Source organism: Camelina sativa, chromosome 13 (genome assembly GCF_000633955.1).
Source record: "Camelina sativa cultivar DH55 chromosome 13, Cs, whole genome shotgun sequence".
NCBI classification, from domain to species: domain Eukaryota; kingdom Viridiplantae; phylum Streptophyta; class Magnoliopsida; order Brassicales; family Brassicaceae; genus Camelina; species Camelina sativa.
The window spans coordinates 14,222,580-14,235,090 of NC_025697.1; the positions used below are offsets into that span (position 1 = coordinate 14,222,580).

Here is a 12,511-nt window from a genome sequence, read left to right on the forward strand (position 1 = left end):
CTTCTTCCACGTCTCTCTTTCATCTCCAAACTCAAGCGGCGGTATGTTTTCAATTCTCTCCTTCCTCCCCCTCACACTGTTTCATTCATCATATCTGTTTTTATCTACTGTTTAAGTTCTCTATTGTATTTATGATGATTCAGATCTTCGGTTCCAAACACAATTTAAAGGAAACCAAGTTCAGAATTCCTCCAGCTTCTGATTTTCAGGTTTAACTAATTTCTGGGATTTTTTTATTTGGGATGCTGTTCTTTTTTGTTTTTTTTCATCAGTAATGTATAATAAGAACTCACATGGTGAGCGATGCATTATACTTTGTGGTGTTTACATAATAAAAACTCCCAACTTGCGAATGATTTAGCTTTATTTGAACTGTTGTGTTCATCAATTTCTCTTTGATTTCTATAAATGAGAGATTAGTTTTTTGTTTTTGGATTAGATGTATTTAACAATTTTGTGTTACCTAAATGAGAGATTTGTGTTCATCAATTTTGTTTTTGTTTTAATAACGTTATCATTTATCATTTGATTCTTTTCTTTGTATCTTTAGGAATGGCATCTTCAAGCAATAGCATCAAATATCCTCCTCTACTTTATGAAGAAGGGAAATCGCCTCTCCAACATAGGAGCATGAACCACAATTGTTATGTGTCGAAAATTGGAATTTTGAGAGAAGGATTAGGGGTAGATGTGTGGGATAAACTGAAGGAGTCATCTCTTGGAGTGTTTATAAAGTTTGCTTAATTGGAATATACATGGGCTGGGCAGAGAGTTTATTATCTACTCACACATCAGGTGAGAATCAACAACATTCATGAGGTTTGGTCTTTGATCGATGATAGGCCAATTAGATTTTCTTTAAATGAGTTTGCGGAGATGACAAACTTAAATTGTGATGCATTTGACCCTTTAGACAACTTTGATGTTGATCACCATGATTTCTGGAAAGAAATGAAAATACCAACAACCCTTGATGGTCCTATGTGGAGTGAGCTGCTAAAGGTGATTGATTTTAGCAAAACATGGGATGTTGATAAGAGAATGATGGTTGGTAGGTTATGTCTATTGTCAGTATGCATACATGGAATTCATCATACATCTTAAATCCCGTAGGTGTCCGCTAAGATAGTTTTAGATCCAATTGCTTTTGAAAAACATCCATGGGGTCGGGTGGCTTTTCGTAGTCTAGTGAATTCTGTTTAGATTGTTGACTACGATAGAGTTTCGTACACCATACACGGGTGTGTTCATGCTATGTTGATTTGGTTGTATGAGAGTGTTACTGGAATTGGAGAAAGTTATGTGTTAAGAAGGACATAAAAGAGTGGTGTTCCACTTCTTGATTGGCGATCATCTAGAAAACATATCAACTTCACAAACTTCATCAAAAAAGAGAAGGAGTTGCATGGGCAGGTTAGTAGTGGTGCTAGTTTGCTTCTATTGTCGAAAAACATACTTTTGACATGTTGTTATAATTTGTGTGAATTTAAAGTTATTACCAACGCTAATCATTTTATTCATGGCTTGTAGGTTCGTGTTAGGCATATGGTTCATGTTTCAGAAGAAAACATGTATCCTCTATGGTTGGACGCAGATGAGCATATGGATCCACACTTAGACGAGCTCATTAAAGATCTCATTCATAACCGTTTGTCTCTAGATGCTTGGAGTTGTGTCAAAACAGTTGGTATAAGTTCAAAAAAGAAGAAAAGAAGTGTTGAAGCTGCTAAGGAGAAGGACGAAAGAGGGTGTAATCCTAAGAAAAAGAGATTGACAGATAGTGATCCTAAATATGAACAAGGAGAAAATGTAACAAACATGGAGGTAAGGTTTCGTTATTCTTCAATTAACTTTATTACCAATTTTGTTTTCTCTATTGTGATTTTAAGAAAGATGTTATTGTAGGAAGATAAAGATGAGAAGAAAATTTCTGTTGATATTTGGAGGGCGATTGAAGAAATGAATGAGACTATTTCTGAGTTGGGCAAGACCGTCAACAGTCGAATGGATGCTTTGGAGAGCAAATTTGAAACATTTGTTGAAAAGAAAATGACTGTGTTAGAAGAGAAGATGAGTGAGAGGATTAAAGCAGTGGAGAAAGAAAGAAAAGAGGCAAAAGATGCTGATATACCAAACGATGCCACTTCGCACACCATTGAGGATGATGAGGGAACAATTAACTCCTTTTCTTCATTGGCAATTTATGATCCTCTTCTTCTGGTAGAATTCCATACAGGGTAAAATTCTCATCATCAGAATCTGTTCCGTCAGAATCTTCACAATAATCAAATCTAATATCATCTTCATAGATCTCTTCATGTTTTGCTTCGCTGGCCAAATCAAGATACTCTTCTCCAACCAAATCGTTTTCATCTTTTCCTTGTTTCTTACCTTTATGATTCAAATCAGTCCGTATTTTCTTCTTCACTTCAACACAAAGACGACCTGTATCCCTTTTCAATTGTCCCAGAAAAGTGTGCAACTGACGAGAATTATCAATAATAACTGCTGGTGTATCAGCGGGTAAATCCTGCAATAACCTCTTCGAGATCTTGTAACTCAACGCAACATTGAATACCTTGTTATCCAGTCTGTAATCCTCATATACCATTCCAATGCAATCATCAAAACTGCTTTGATCATTACATTCTAGAATTCGTAAATCCCTTTCATTATCGACAACAAACAACCATTTGTTGTCGTTGAAGATCCAATTACCACAAACGAGAATCACCTGCTTCATATTCTCTTTGTTGTGTAACGATCAAATACACTCTAAAACATGAAGGAAGCGATGAAAAAAAAAATCTCCTAAAAGGAAAATAATAGAGAAGTCGATTATGAACCCCAGAAGGAAAGAAAACATGATTTAATCCACATTGGAGAGAAGGAAGAAGGAATCTATGGAAAAAATAAGATGAACCGAAAAGAGAAAAAAAATTAGAGTCGATATTGAGGGAGGCACGAGACAACCACGAAATAATAAGGTAAACCCTAGATTCTTGCCATATATGTCAATTACTTAAAAAGTCTGTCGCTTAACCGTAAAGAAAAACTATCGCAAAACACAATAATAAATCTGTCACTACCCTGAAAAAAATCTGTTATCAAGCAATAATATAAGAAAAAATGTCATTAACTTCCAAAATAATTAATCTGTCATTACAGATAAAAAATCTGTTGTCACTAAATTAACAAAAAAAAACTGTTATCATTGTATTCATATATAATAAATCTGTTAGTAAGCAGCAAATTTTATAGTTGAAAAAAACAAAACTGTCATAACATAAGAAAATCTGCCACAACTTATAATATGAATGTAGGTCAATATAGCAATTTTAAAAAGATTTAAGAAAATCTGTTATCAAACAAAAGATTTTTTCTTCAATCCAAAAATCAGTCATAACTAAAAAAAATCTGTTACCATTAGATGTCAAACTAGTAATTATTTTTCCGTTTATAAATCTGTCGCACAATGTGGCAGATTTTTTAAAGAAAAAAAAAACTGTTACAACAATAAAAAAAATCTGCCACAAAATTCCTAATAATTTGTTTTAAATAATGAAAATCTGTCATGATATTATAAATAAGTCTGTCGCGTACAAAAAAGTCTGTTGTTCAAAAAAATATGTCTTTACATCCTTCAAAAATCTGCCGTAAAAGACTAATATGTCGTTAAACTTTCAAATTAATCTGCCATCCAAAATAAATCTGCCAAGAAAAATCTACTATGGACAAAAGAATCTGCCACTTAACAAAAAGTTTGTCATTACTTGTTTGGCAGATTTTTATTATTTAAAAAAAAAAATCATAGGAATTTTTAAACAAGGGTAATATTGACTTTTTTTCCTAACAAAGCATAAAAGGATATTTTAGGCATGAAAATAACCCAACTAACCCTCAAATTTTATGAGCTAATCTAGCAGTTAACTGCTCAATTTGGGTCAAACTAGTAATTTTCCCTTTAATATATTAAATATGAGTATTTTTGAAAATAGACACCAATAAAGGGGGGTGTATTGAAACAATGATTTTGGAGGATTTGATGGGATTTAGAAAATTTGGAATTTTGTTAGATTTTAGGGGAGTTGATATGATTTATGGTAAAATTCTTTCAAATCTCACCTAAAACCATGAGATTTGTATTTCTGTATTTTTAACTAAACAAATCCTCCAAAATCCTCCAGAATCCCTAAAACTTATTAAAATCCAAATCCACAAACTGTTTTGAATAACAATGGATTTCAAAGTAAATTTTTAAATCATCAGTTGAATAACAGTGGATTTCATGATACTTTTTAAAATACATGATTGAATAACATAGGATTTGTAACTTTTACACAAATCACTTAAAATGTCAAGTTGAATACACCTCCTAAAGAGTATTTTTAAAAAGTGACATAGAAAAAATGTATTTTTGAAAATACATATTTTAAAGATTCTCGTTTGGACTTTGGTAAGAAAAATAACATTAGAGAAATTTTTTTTATTCAAACTTTGAAATTAATTGGTTGATACATATATAAAATTCATCAAACACCACAATTTCCACCTGGTCCTCCAAATGAAAAGGCCACTCCAGTGGATTTAAGATAACCCCAATATGTCACCCTATAGCAACTATAACAATCAGCATGACATCTTAGTTTCCCATCTTCAAGATAAACTCTTTCATAGTACGAATTTCTAACCACAATGTTTTTAAAATGTGCTGTCTTTTTAAAATCTGCAACCGGAAAATGTCTGTTTCCCATTGGAGGACTAATTCCGTCCGGATATAAATATGTATTTCCTCCATATCTTACTAGAGAAGCTCCTTTGTTTAAGTACGTAAATAACTCTTTCGGCCAATAACCAATTACTTCATCAAATATGTTAAGTATCCAGTTTCCGCTGATTGGATCCTAATACATATGAAACAAAAAAAACGAAAAGAAAATACTTTAAAAAAATATCTAAAAGGTTAAAATAATTTTATAGTTTCATTGAAACTAAATCTATAAATCTTTTCGTAAAAAAACTAAAGAGAAATTTACTTGATAAACTTCTATGTCAATGGTAAGGCTTATTTGACCATAGACGGATGACCCCCAAAATTCATTTCCAATAATGAGTTTTTGACTTGTAATCACAAAGCCAGGACATTGCATATTGTAGCATCCTGTTTTTCGATAACCGTCTCCCTCAAATAAGAAAAACATTACATGTAAGAATATTTGTTACATATTTATTTTAAGCTAACCATTGTTCTTATGTGAATAATATTAACTTAAAATACTCACAGTCCAATATATTGTTAATCTTGTGAAACTGTCACCATATAATCTTGGATGCACCTACAATAAAAGAAAAGAAAAAAATAAACATATAGTTATGCATGTATGTTAAAACCACATGATTGCTTGTGAAATGCACATATCTCGGTGGTATGAACTTACGGCCCAACCAACTTGTATACTATTGAGTTGAGATGCAGGTCCATTTTCTAACCATATTTGACTTTTGCTGTATTGATTGTTTTCCAACTTTAGATCATGAAGACTTATTTCTGCTTTGGCTCCTCGATAGATAGTTCCATCTTGCATGGTCTCAATTGTTGCAAACTGTAAATGTAGTGAGTATATTAGTCTTAATAACTAAATGAGTCTTTGTAACTCCTTTCGAAAACAAAACCGTTGAGGGAGACATACATGTTGACCTAAATACTCGGCTGAATTCAAATGAATGCTCTGAGATTCATTTCCTTTTCGTAAAATTGCAACTGTTCCTTTTGGACAATGCTCTTGTGTGATAGATTTGTTGCTTCTTTCAGTATTGCCATCTAAACGGAATGTTTCCTATATGCATCACAAGTAATAAAAGAAAAGTAAGATTCGGCACAACAAATGTTTCTCGAACTTGTTGTTTCATAGTTGATTGATTGATCACAATTATTCATTCTAATATATAAACTAAAATTTACATATTTTTCCAAAATGTTCTTTGGAATGCATCGTTAACCGTAACAAGATGATAGTATGAAACCTGAAAACTGATTTTTTTTTTTTTTTGGTATGAAATACGATTTAAACATAGTTTTAAAAAATAAATAAATAGAATTTTGGAGTTCTAACTCGATATGAGAAATCTGAATTGATGGGATCGAGTAAGATCATATCTTAGTAATTTATATCTAATGCTAGTTACTATCTTACTTGAATCTTGTGATTTCTCAACGACGGGTGTTGGAAAGCTGGTTGTTTGTATATATCAACACAATCATAATCCTGTAAAATTTGTAGAAAAAATAGAGAAAAGTTGTAAAAGTATAAATGAAAATCTTGAAAAAATATCAAATAAACATAAGTTAAAGGAGTCTCACATCAATGTTGCCTTGTGCACCTTGTGTAAACATATAAACACAGAGACATAACACTAGATGTAATGTCATTGATAAGTTATTCTTTGTAGTTTTTCTCCAATCAGTTTCTCTATGATATTTTCCATTATAAATATAGTAATATACCAACTCGAGTCAACGACTATTTAAAGCACTGGTTTTTTATTATCTTTTTACGAAAATAACGTACGCATACATTTTTTTGGTCAACAAATAAATGCATATTTAAGGAAATATGGCTAATTGGTCATATACAATATGCCTTATAAATATAACTTACCAAAATTTCCTAAGATTCAAAAATATTTGCTAAAGCGATACTAAAATAGCCAAAATACTCCACCAACAATTATTTAAATAAAAATATTGTCTTTTTTGGTTTCTTATTTCTTAAAACATTTTGTCACATTATTATTTACTTCTTATGCATTTATTATTAGAGATAATGATTTGGGCTAAAAATATTCTTAAAAAAATGTTTGAAATTTCTTTTATGAAGAAATATAATTTAAATTTAAAGGTAGATGTGAAAACGATTACATCTAGATTATATACTGTATATGTATATATTCAAAAAAAAACGTTTATAGGAATAGAAAAAAAACCTTTTTTAAGTAAAGGAAATTTATGTAAAAATAATAATATAAAAGCTACTCCCTTTATTGTGAATTTATTTTATAAATTATTATGTAATAGCCGTATTAGTTATGTTAATTAAATTTAATTATTTAAAAATCATAAAAATATGGGAATTATTTCAGAAATACTCATTCTCCAAAAATGTCCATTTTACCTATCCATTTCTAAGTATGCAAAATCATTAAGTTTTATAAGGTTTATAAGATACTTCTGGAAAGATCAAAACTCTTTTTTAGGATTAGGATGGTTTTGCTCCAAGATGAATTAGGGAAGGAGTATGTCCGACTACATTCTGAGCTAGAAGCGTTGATGTAAGGGATGAGATGCCTGATCACTATTAAAATGAGTTTCAAATCCAATTGTTATTAACATATAATAAAATTAAAAAAAAGTGGTTGTTATGGTTTCTTAAGAACCATACGAAATTGTTAAGATTACTCGATAAGACATAAATTATATGAATTTGATTTTTAAACACACATAACGCAGGCAATGGATAGTATTGTGACTTCTTACTTTTCGGCGATGTTCCGAAAGTCCAGTATTATTGGTATTTCTGACATGGTTCAAGAAGTTAATCCATTGATTACAGAGAGTATGAATAGGGAGTTAACGAGGAGATCTCTGAATTGGAGGTGCATAAAGCTTCGTTTGCTATGCATCCGGAAAAAACACCAGGATCGGATGGTATGACGACTATGTTCTATCAGAGATTTTGGCCTTCTTTAAAAAGGGATTTGGTTGTTTTGGTTAAAGAATTTTTCCGAACTGGTAAGTTTGACAATAGATTAAATGAAACAAATATTTGTCTTACCCCGAACGTGGATAAGCCGAAACAAATGATGGAATTTTGACTGAGTATCTTTGTAACGTAAGATATAAGATTATTTCTAAGATTTTGAGTTTCCAACTTAAGAGAATTTTACCGTCTCTTATTTCGGAGAAACAATCGGCTTTTGTCTCAGGACGTTTGATTACATATAATATTATTATTGCTCAGGAGATGTTCCATGGGTCAAAGACAAATCAAAGGTGCAAATAGGATTTTTCGGCTTTAAGACAAACATGAGTAAAGCTTATGATCTTGTGGAATGGTCGTTTTTGGAAGCGGTCTTGATTCGGCTGGGTTTTGATCATAAATGAATTTCATGGATTATGTGGTGAATCAGTTCGGTATCTTATCAAGTCCTATTAAAACCTCTTGGTTCTATTTTACCTGAACGAGGTTTACGTCAAGGGGATCCTCTTTCTCTGTATTTGTTTATTCTTTACACGGAGGTGTTGATTGCTAATATTAAAAAGGCTGAGAGGGAGGCTGAAATCACAGGTATTAATATGGCCCGAGATTCTCCACCTATCTCTCATTTGTTTTTTCCAGATGATAGCCTATTTTTTTGTAAAGCATAGGAGGAGGAGTGTAAGAAGGTTATGGATATTATTGGTCAATATGGTAAAGCCTCGGGTTAAGAGGTCAACCTCGAGAAATCATATATCTTTTTTGGGAAGAAAGTCCAAGTACATGTTAAAGATCATCTTAAAACCGTCATTGGTATTTCTAAAGAAGAGGGTATGGGCTCCTAGTTGGGTATTCCTGAAAGACTTGAGGGTTCCTATGACACCCTGGTTTCAAGGATATGCAGAAAAGTTTACAAGAATTGATTTGACCACCTATGTCACAAAAATGCACTTATCTTTTTGGTCAAGGGTCCTGGAAGAACTCCAGAGTTAAGCATGCTTGAGCTGGAGTAGTCTCAGGATGGGTGACCTTCCAGGAAGTGACTGTCGGAACTGTGCGAGTGAGGACTAAACATAGAGAAAGATCGTGTGGTGATTTGTAGGGACGGTAACAAGTCTTTAAAGCCTCATGGACATAGCAATCGACCTAGTGAGAGGACGTGAGGCCCATTAAGAAAGGTGGACCCATAGACTGGGATTGGATATGGGACCCACTAAGAAGTGGCGGTTAGAGCGTTACAAGTGGTATCAGAGCCGAACCCAGACAAGTGTGGAGTCGAGTGGGCTCACATCGTCGGGGGTGACGGTCTTGGTGCGCAACAAGGATGTTGCGATCTGTTAGTGGGGGTGAATTGTGACATCCTGGTTTCTGGAACATGCAGAGAGATTTAAAAGAATTGATTTGACCACCTATGTCACCAAAATGCACTTATCTTTTTTGTCAAGGGTCCTGAGAGAACTACAGAGTTAAGCGTGCTTGAGCTGGAGTAGTCTCAGGATGGGTGACCTTCCGGGAAGTGACTGTCGAAACTGTGTGTGTGAGGACAAAACACAAAGAAAGATCATGTGGTGATTTGTAGGGACGGTAATAAGTCTTTAAAGCCTCCCGAACGTAGCAAACCGGCCTAGTGAAAGGACGTGAGGCCCATTAAGGAAGGTGGACCTATAGACTGGGATTAGATATGGGGCCCACTAAGAGATGGCGGTTGGAGCGTTACAAGTGGTATCAGAGCCAAACCCAGACAAGTGTGGAGTTGAGTGGGCTCACATCGTCGGGGGTGACGGTCTTTGTGCGCAACGAGGACATTGTGATCTGTTAGTGGGGGTGAATTGTGACATCCTGGTTTCAGGGACATGCAGAGATGTTTAAAAGAATTGATTTGACCACCTATGTCACCAAAATGCAGTTATCTTTTCGGTCAAGGGTCCTGAGAGAACTCCAGAGTTAAGCGTGCTTGAGCTGGAGTAGTCTCAGGATGGGTGACCTTTCGGGAAGTGATTGTTGGAACTGTGCGAGTGAGGAAAAAACATAGAGAAAGATCATGTTGTTATTTGTAGAGACAGAAACAAGTCTTTAAAGTCTCCTGGACGTAGCAAACCGGCTGTTGGATATGGATGGGCTCATGGGCCTAGTGAGATGACGTGACGCCCATTAAGGAAGGTGGACCCATGGACTGGGATTGGACATGAGGACCACTAAGAGGTGGTGGTCGGAACGTTACAACTCCCGTAATAAGGTCTTCATTTACGTTCGTGACAGGTTGGATGTCCGCGTCTATGGTTGGTCGGCAAAGCATCTAACAAAGGGTGGGAAGGAAATTTTGATTAAATTAGTAGCTTTGGATGGCCGCGTCAATGTCATGCTTTACACTTCCTCAGGTTTTAACGTTCAAGTTAACAAGCGCCATTTCAATTTTTTTGGTGGAGCTCCAGCGATAAGGATAGTGGTTTACACTGGGTGGCTTGGGTTAAGTTGTGTGAAGGAAAAGATAATGGAGGATTGTGTTTTAGAGCTCTAGTAAAATTCAATGATGCGATGCTCGCTAAACAATATTGGCATTTGATCGAGTTTCCAAATTCTCTGTTTGCCCGGGTGATGCAAGGTTGATATTTTCCGAACAAGCATCCTTTTTTTGGCTAAGAAGCCATATTCACCATCGTTTGGTTGGAACAACATTTTCTCGACCAATGACTTGGTAATGCGTGGTGCAAGGTGGATTGTTGGTGTAACATCCGCGAACCGGAATCCCGGTTTGGTCGTAGAGCGAGTAAGTTAAACATTGCGTTTTGGGGTTAGGAAAAACCATGGAGTAGTGTATAAAAGGAGAAACTCATGGGTTTGGCCGAGTTTGGCCGTTTTTGAGAGAAAAGAGAGAGAAGAAGCTGTTCTTGATGATTTTGGGAGATTCATAGCTGTTCTTGTGGAGATCTATAGCTGGGATCGTTTTAGGAGCTTGCTAGGAGTGTAGATCTGTCGTATTAGAGTCAGAATATTCTTGGCAAAGGTGAGTGTAAGACCATGGCTTATCTAAGCTTGAGATTTCTAATATTTTGCTTGTTTATGTGTTATATGGTTGATTCATTGGCTTGTTAGAACGTTGTTGAGTCAAATGAGGCTTTGGGAGGTTTTTTCTGTGGCATTTGCTTGTGTTTTTGTGGTTTAGGGACGAGGATCCGGCGAGGAGCTTCGGGGAAGATGTTGCTCGGTATGTGCGTCTATCGATGCACTATATGCGTAGGTTGATGTAATGTGAGGACAGCGCGATTTGACCGAGGAGCATCGGCCGATGCCATGTGGAGGCGTCGATCGATGCAATTAGGGATTTCATGAAATGTCGAGCATACATCGGTTGATGTAGTGATGGTGTCGGTCGATGCAGGTGAACCTTGCATCGGTTGATGCAAGCTTGTGTCGGTCGATGCAACCCCAGTTGGTGTCGGTCGATGCATAGGTTGGTGTCGGTTTATGCAGTTTTCCTGGTTTGTTGTTTGTTTGTTAATTGTTGTTTGATGGTTAGAGATGTCTCAATTCTTGTGTGTATAGCCCGATAGATGGGATGATTGCCTCATTGAGTGTTTATAAAATACTCACGCATCTCATATGTGTTGTGCTGTAGGTAAAGGCAAAGTGTGATCGTGGATTCAAGGCGATGAAGAGGAGGTTGTTCTATTGGCTCGTTAATGTGTTGTCTGGCTTCTGTTAGGTTGCTAGAGTTGAGTCAGTAGAACATTGCTAGGTTGCTGGTTTTATGTTTTATGACTTGGTTGAATTAGCACTAGTATTGGTTTCTTATTTATTCGTTATTGGTTACTGATTAATGGTATATGTTGGTTATTTTTCTGCTGTTTGGTTTGATTGTGGTTAGGCGGCTAGTGGGTATATGACCACTAGTTGAATTAGTTAATTATTATATTTAAAAAAAACAGGTCGGATCGTTTCAGTTGGTACTGGTGCAGATATTTCGGTATGGCGAGATCCTTGGATTCTGGATCAACACCCTAGACCAACTAATGGTTGGGGTAAAACTTTGCATCCAAATTTAATGGTAAATCATTTAATTAATCCGGTCACCAGGGAGTGGCATTTACCTATTCTCTAGGAGTTTATGGATCTGGAGGACATTCTGATAATTCGGAGAATGACTATAAGCAGGTCTCTTAAGCCAGACCGGTTGGTTTGGCATTATGCTAAATCTGGAAAATATTTGGTCCGTTCTGGCTATGAACTGGCAAGGGAGATAACAAAAGAGGTCGAATATGGCCCAACATGTACGGCTTTAAGAGCCCAGGCATGGAAACTCCATGTCGCTCCAAAAATTAAGCATTTCTTTTGGCAAATTGCTTATGGCTCTCTTCCAATGATGGATAGTTTAGCTCATCGAGGTGTCCATTGTGATACCAGGTGTAAAAGATGTGACTCAGCGTGTGAGATAATCAACCACACTTTGTTTCAGTGCCCTCGCTCATGTCAGATTTGGGGTTCGACACCGTTTCAGGTTTCTTTAGGGGGTTTTCCTTATGTGTCTGTGTACTCGAATCTTGATTCCATCTATTGGACTGGATTATCTCCTTTAGGAGATCAAGAGTCATTTAATCAGTTACCCTAGATATTATGGTCGGTTTGGAAGGATAGGAATAAAAAGGTTTTTCAAGGTACACAACTCGGCCCGAATGAGGTGCTTACGCAGGCTGTAAGTGAAAAAATATTATGGGAAGAGGCATAGTCTCCGGTAGTGGTTCCATCCGCTAGTCCCGTAT

At 35.6% G+C, this 12,511-nt stretch overlaps 1 protein-coding gene across 1 annotated transcript; it reads right to left on the reverse strand.

Moving 5' to 3' along the window:
* On the reverse strand, positions 4,533 to 6,430 carry LOC104736735. The gene is made up of 7 exons (XM_019234564.1): positions 6,362 to 6,430; positions 6,195 to 6,266; positions 5,691 to 5,837; positions 5,439 to 5,603; positions 5,283 to 5,336; positions 5,037 to 5,183; positions 4,533 to 4,904 (listed from the first exon to the last, which is right to left on the reverse strand). Exons 1-7 carry the CDS (start codon positions 6,428 to 6,430, stop codon positions 4,533 to 4,535), a joined length of 1,026 nt encoding a protein of 341 aa, XP_019090109.1.

Bases quoted from the DNA above. Each gene is read 5' to 3' on its own strand.
- LOC104736735 (XM_019234564.1), bottom strand. From the start codon at position 6,430: ATGACATTACATCTAGTGTTATGTCTCTGTGTTTATATGTTTACACAA. The intron at 5,604-5,690 runs GTATGTCTCCCT...CTACATTTACAG, and splicing joins CCGAGTATTTAGGTCAACAT to TTTGCAACAATTGAGACCAT. The intron at 5,184-5,282 runs GTGAGTATTTTA...TTCTTATTTGAG, and splicing joins GATTAACAATATATTGGACT to GGAGACGGTTATCGAAAAAC.